The 6,585-nt window shown below is 46.9% G+C and overlaps 1 protein-coding gene across 1 annotated transcript; it reads right to left on the bottom strand.

Moving 5' to 3' along the window:
• Positions 1–544: 544 nt before the first annotated feature.
• LOC126561355 (golgin subfamily A member 4) lies at positions 545–6,369 on the bottom strand. Its single transcript, XM_050217458.1, has 6 exons — positions 6,271–6,369; positions 5,527–5,602; positions 1,381–5,438; positions 1,238–1,309; positions 733–855; positions 545–653 (listed from the first exon to the last, which is right to left on the bottom strand). The coding sequence occupies exons 1-6, from the start codon at positions 6,352–6,354 to the stop codon at positions 627–629; spliced, it is 4,440 nt and encodes a 1,479-aa protein (XP_050073415.1). The 5' UTR covers positions 6,355–6,369; the 3' UTR covers positions 545–626.
• Positions 6,370–6,585: the final 216 nt, after the last annotated feature.

Raw genomic sequence — 6,585 nt, 5'->3', positions numbered from 1 at the left:
CTTTTCCAACAAGATAACGTTCTCTACCGTAATATAGTAAATTGGCTGATGCGAGAATTTTCCTGTGTTAAAAGTGATCAATGAACACATTTGCTTGTCTTGCCCTTTATCCCTCTCTTTCTGTCTAGCTAGTTTCTTCTCCGTTTATCATACGGTTTCACCACGTTTTGCTATTTTTGCTTATAGTTTTCCATAATCTCACATGCCTTTCTTTTTAACATTCGGAACATGTCAACGGGGGTTAATATTTAGGATTAGTAGCGAGAAATGAAAGTTAAACAGAACAGAACAGTGAAAAGAGCATTGGGAAAATGAAAATTAATTTCTCGAACGTTACTAAACATTTAACAATGAAACATGATGACAGCAAAATAGTTAATTGATATAATCCTGGGTGCTACTGCTTAGCGGTACCAATATAAAAGAATAATAATATAACAACTATATAAATACAATCGCCATCCGCTCACACGTCATACAACACGGTTCGTCAGTATGATAAAAACGAAACCAAGCGAAACAAATCGATCGAATTGAACAAATCCGCACTAGAAAAATTGAAAACCATATCCACTCTTGCGATGATACTGGCTCTGTGACTGCTGCATTGCCATCGTCTTTTCCTGCTATAGTAGATTGTTTATCTGTCCCATCTGGGGAATAAATGGGAATTTATGGGGAGGTATGAGATAGGTAGAATTAAACCTTTACACCATCTACTGTGTTGCTTACCAACGATCTCCGATGAGCCTCCTTTTCTATGACAACCTGCGTTTGCTGTGGAGAAAACTTCAGGACGGCCGCTATCACCTTCACTAGCGTGCTGTTGTTTCCGGTAACGCTTCCACTGAGATACTGCCGAGGGAAGAAAAAATCGAGGAAAGAAATATTTGAGTACTTAATGGAATGCCATAAAAAATTAGAGACTGAAGTGAAGGTAACATAAAAGAGCTAAACATTTCATTCAAATATGGACTGCCTCAGCCTTCCTGAGAGATATTCTAGGACTTTTTAGGTTCTGGGTGGCTAGAAATGTCATTAAAATAACACCGTGCAATACAGCCTATAAGATCGTTTTGGCAAAGGTGGAGTTTTGGCCTAAATTTCAAGTAATGGTGTTGATACTAGAGTACTCTTGCAATGCCAGATGAATATTTTGTCAAGAACAGAATGTACTACTAGAAAATCCTGTTTCGTCGCAGTCGAGGACGGGTTACATAAAATTGGTAATACATACCTGGAATAGAATGTTTCTTAAGTACTCGAACTCCGTGTTGGCGGCAATTCCTTCATTGTGATGCATGGAAACCTTCAAAGAAAAAACATAATTTGTTAAGAAACTATCGTCCTTTTCAGCATGAAACTAAATCCCCATCTTACCAATGTTTCATCCAACTGCCTGGACAATTTGTCGTTCGCAAGCTTTAGCCGCTCGTTCGACTGCTCCAAGATTAGATAGTTTTCACACTTCTGTTCCAGAAATAGGTTCCGGTTGGAAACGTCCTGCACTTCGTGCATAATCTTTTTCAGCTTGTTCTCTAGCTCTTCCTTCTTATTCCGCAACTCATCGTACGACTGTTGCTGATGGCTATCAGCCGACGCTTCTGCGCCTTCCGTTTGCTCTCCAGCGGACGCTCCCGACGAAAAGGAAGATGCATCACGCTTCAGCTGCTCTATTTCCGCCTCAAACCGACAAACATTTTGTTCCGTTTCAGCGGTAAACTCAACCAACCGGGTACGCAACTGATCGTTGTCAGCTTCAAGCCGTTCTTTTTCAGCTACCAACATCTGCTGCGCTTGCTCGTGCTCCTTCACCTGACCGAGCTTTTCGACGATTGCCGCATTTAGTTCGTTCTTTAGCTCGTCTAGATCGCGGACAAAGTTTGCATTCTCTAACCGTAGTTCCTTTTCAATGTCCTCCTTTTGGCGCAATTCTTCCTCGTGCTTCTGTTCCAATGTGTCCTTTTCTTTGCGTACCTCCAGCAGCTGCCGTTCTAATGCTTCTTGTGCGTCCTTTAAAGCACTTCTTTCACCGGCAAAGCTTTCTTCACACTCGCGTTTTACGCGATCCGTCACACCGTCCAGCTCGGATCGATGCCGCTGCTCTAGCTCATCCAGCCGCTGTTTCTGATCCGCCTCCTGTTTCTTTTCCTTTGCGACAAACTCGTTGATGAGCTTGGTGATTTCTTGATCACGCTCTTCCAGCATCGTTTCCGTCTGCGACTGTTTCGTGCGTACCGTCGCCAATTCCGTTTCTTTCGTGGACAAACGTCCCTTCGCTTCCTGCAGCTCACCCTGCAGCTGTTTGTTGAACGTGTTTAGATATTCGTTCTCGATCTTGACCTCCTCGTAACTGGCCAACCGCTTCTCTAGATCGGTCGCGTTACGACCGAGCGACTGTTTTTCCTTCGCCAGCTCCTCCATCTGACGCTGGAGGGCATCGTTCTGATCCATCAGTCTTCGTTTGTCGCTTTCCAGTAGCGCTTTCAGCTCGTTGTGCTTCCCCTTGAGGTAGTCGTTCTCGCTGCGCACCTTCGTCAGTTCTTCCTCGAGACATTTGTTGGTGTCGAGCACGCACAGCTTCTCCTTTTCCCGCGCTTCCAGCGCATCCTGCAGCGAACGATGCTGATGGTCGAGCAGTTCCTTCTCGTTGAACAGCCGCGCATGATCGCCGGTACACTGGCTGAGCTGTTCCTCCAATCGGCCACTCTTTTCCTTCTCGTCCTTGGTGCGTTCTTCCGCGTCGCGTAACGCTGCGGTGAGCTTTTTCAGCTCTTCGTTCGTCCTGCGGCTACTTTCCTCGAGTAAGCAGTTCTTTTCGGCTAGCTGAGAATTTTCACACTCCACCTGCTGCAGCTTCGTTTCGTGATCTTTCACCTTCGTTTGCAGCTTGCCCAGTGTATCCTTTTCGAGCTTAACCCGTGCCTCGCAGTGCTCGCGCTGCAACCGTTCGATCTTCTCTTCGAGCGTTTGCTTTTCCTCCTGCAGCTTGGAATGTGCTTCCTTAATGTCCTTCAATTGATCCTCCAGACGACCGATTTCCTGGAGGATGTTTTCGACCTGTGCCTTCAGTTCCGTCTTTTCCCGTATTTCACGCTCGAGCGTTTTCTCCAGATCACGTTTTTCTCCACGGATGGTTTCGATTTTTGACCGCAAATTGGTACTCTCCGTCTCGAGGTCCACCTTCTCCCTGTGAACCGTTTCGAGCTTCTCAACCAACTCGTCCCGTTCTTCACCGAGCCTTCGGTTTTCGTCCGATTTCAGCTCCAGCACGTGATTCAAATCGCGCGTCGTTTCCAGCAGCTTTGCTTCTGCCGCAGCCATTGAAGCCCGCATCGATTCTTGCAGGGAGCGAAGTGCTTCGGATTCCGAATTTTCATTGATTATTTTCAGATTGCGCACTTCTTCGGCGAGCGTTTGTTTTTGGGTGGTGAGTTGTTTAAGCTCCTGGCGCACTTGCTTTAGTTCCTTCGATAGATCGTCGTTCGTCGCACGCAACCCATTCTTTTCTTCCGCAATCTTTTTCTGCTTGCTGTTCATTTTCTCCTGTTTCTCGCGCAATTGATCCAACTGAGAGGAAAGATCTTTGTTCAGTTCGGCCAATTCCTTAAGGCTGCTCTCGTTACTCTTACGATCCCGATCGTGCAGCTCCTTGGCAGCGTCCAACGCATTCGTCAGCTCGAGTAATTTCTCCTGATCGAGGGACTGGGATTTTCGGAACGCAGCAAGTTCTTCTTCCGCTTTTTGAAGCTTTTTCACACTTACCTCACGCTCTTTCGTAGTTTGTTCTGTTTGTTGCTTCTGCAGTCGTTCAATTTCCTTTTCCCGTTCAGCCAGACGTTCTTCGGTTTGTTTTACCTTCTGCTCGAGGGACTGTTGGGACGATTGAAGCTCGACCAAATCACGTTCCTTTGCGCTCAATTGCTTTTCGAATGTGGCAACTTTGACAGTGGAATCCTCCACGCGCTTTTTGGCCTCTTCCAGCTCCTCCTTGAGTATGTCAATTTCAGCCTTTTCAACGAGCGATTGAGCGGTTTTCTCCAACTCTTGCACTTGAGATTGCAAGTCTGTCTCGCGCTTTTGGGCCTGTTCCAGCTCCTGCCGGAGCGTATCAATCTCTGCCTTTTTATCGAGCGATTGAGCGGTTTTCTGCAACTCCTGCACTTGCACCAGTAAACTTTCCTTTTCCTTCTCCAATGCGGACAACTTCGCTTCTACTTCGGATCCTTTCTTTTGCAATTCACCTTTCTCATAATCGAGCGTTAGGTTGGTGGCCTTTAGCTGTTGCTTGTCTTTTTCCAGCTCCATAATTGTACGCTCGAAATCGATAAACTTTGATTCAAGCTTGTTTTTCTGCTCATTGCACGTACTGAGCGTACTTTCGAGCTCTTTTACCTTGCCCGCGACCTTGCGCACTTCTGACAGCTCCTTTCCTAACCCATCCTTCTCGAGAAGCGTCTGTTTCATGTTCTTCTCCAAGCTTGCCAGCTGTTCCTTAAGCTTACGCACTTCCGCCTCTTTAGCCTCGAGCTCGGAATGAATTGCCATTTTGTTTTCCGCAATGGTAATCGTGTGTTCCTCCTCCCGTTTCTTCAGCTCGCTCACTTCCAAACTTAGGACGGCTTTTTGACGTAGTTCCTCGTTTAGTTTCGACTCGAGTGCTTTAATGCGATCCTCTAGCGGACCGGTATCGCGCACCGGAACATGCCCATCGTTCCCATTGGTTCCGTCTTCCGTACCGGATAGCGAGATGAGATCCTTTTCTCCGCCGCTTACATTCCCATTCTCACCGACCAGCTCTAGCTTGGAGCGAAGCGTTTTCACCACACATTGGAGTTCATCAATTTCCATTCGGAGTGCCGAATCGAGGTGCGCTTTTGCCTGCTGTTCGAGCACACACTGTTCGCGCAATTCACTCATCCGACGCAGTGCTTTATCCTGCGTTTCGACCAGCACCGCCCGGGCCTTGGTGTTATCCTTCTCGAGCTCACGGTAGCGACGGGCCAGCTCGGTATATCGTTCCCGATACTTTTGATACCGATCGAGAGCTTTTTTGTACGCCTGGAACAGCTTGTCTTTGCTTACCAGATCTAGCTGGTTGGGGTTAGCGCTACCGGATACGGATTCCGTCTCGCTCGCCGATATGTCCACATCCGTCTCGAGATGGTAGATTGCGGGCGAATCGTACACTGGAAGACGGAACGACACATCGCTTGCCATCGATGAGTTCGACAGGCGACGGGTGCGCTGTTGGGAACTGGTAGCAGAACTATTACCCGTTGCCGAACCGGGACTGGTGACCGATGTTGATGGGGATACACCATTGTTAAGGCTGTTGTTCGATGGTGCGGAGCTGCTGGCGGATGTGTTGGCCATGATATTGTTTGGCTGTACGGGAGTGCTCGAGTTTCCCTTTTGGGGTGAATTTTGCGGTGTATCTACAATAGAGAGAGAGAGAGAGAGACAGACAGTAATGACGAATTAATGGAAGATTTAGTTAGCTAAATATGCATCATCCATCCATACCATCTTCCGTAATGCTGAAAAAGTTTTCACTGCCAGAAACTTCGGAGGTAGTTGAGGATGCAGAACTAACGGCGGCCTGTAATAAAACGTATGAATGTATCATATTAATGTTACTATTTTTAATGCAAAAATAAATAATTTTAAATGTTACGTAAAGCTTTCTCTCTGGAATTACCAATTTGCATTGTACTCTTGCACGTACAATCATTTCACCTCAATCTGTGGAAAAGTGCAAAGTATGCTAATCATCATCCATCCACCAGTGCGATGACCCTATTCTACTAGAGCAAAGTAGGCGAAGACGATACTCCACGCCCTCCACAGCGGGAGAAGAACACATTGAGCAGACTGTTCAATGTAAACAAAGTAAACATTAGTCAGAAAACACAGCAAACGATGTAATGGTAGGAGTTTCCATCCTTCCCTGCCCACGTAAACTAGCTGTGGGTAAACAGAACGTCCGCCGAAAAGGGTTGAGTGTCAAGCGAACGACAACTCTCATTAACAATTGTTTCTTTTAGCATGGATATGACGAGGGTGGCAAGCAAGCAAAAATGCTTAAACGCACACAACCCAACAAATAGGGGACGTGCGAATTCCGAACCGTTGGTTGGCTAGAAATGGGGACACGAATGATGCGAGAAACAACCCAAACGATCATCATTCGTTTGGAAAGGCATCCGGATTACGTACGATGCTGAATTGCGAAACCAGTGCGCCCCCCAAGAGCAAGTGCATCCATACCTGCAATCCTTTTGATATCTGGTCAAACCGCTGCGGCGACTGTTTCACTTCCTCGGCAATTTTATCCTTTAGTCTTTTAAACATGTTGATGCTAGCGTACGATTAGTGTGTGCCCGAACACGACCGCTCAGCTTCAAACGGGCGGTTTCACCAATCCAACCCCTACGTTACAAGATGCAATCGTGCCTGCCGTTCGTCACCCTCCGGAGATGCACTAATTCCGCACAACACACACTAATTACATTTCACAGCACAGCCCGAGCACAGTACCGCGAGCGGCCCACAGCACTGTGGCCACAAAGGTCACGGAAATGG

This window comes from Anopheles maculipalpis, chromosome 3RL (assembly GCF_943734695.1).
Source record: "Anopheles maculipalpis chromosome 3RL, idAnoMacuDA_375_x, whole genome shotgun sequence".
Lineage (NCBI taxonomy): Eukaryota > Metazoa > Arthropoda > Insecta > Diptera > Culicidae > Anopheles > Anopheles maculipalpis.
The sequence above is the reverse complement of the archived record's forward strand: the minus strand, read 5'-3'. Positions and strand labels throughout refer to the sequence as shown.

What these genes read in the sequence shown, in the direction of transcription:
- LOC126561355 (XM_050217458.1), bottom strand. Translation starts at nt 6,354, where the DNA reads ATGTTTAAAAGACTAAAGGATAAAATTGCCGAGGAAGTGAAACAGTCG. An exon ending in AGATATCAAAAGGATTGCAG is followed by an intron (nt 5,603 to 6,270) that starts GTATGGATGCAC and finishes GTTTTATTACAG; the next exon opens with GCCGCCGTTAGTTCTGCATC. An exon ending in AGGCTCATCGGAGATCGTTG is followed by an intron (nt 654 to 732) that starts GTAAGCAACACA and finishes TTTATTCCCCAG; the next exon opens with ATGGGACAGATAAACAATCT.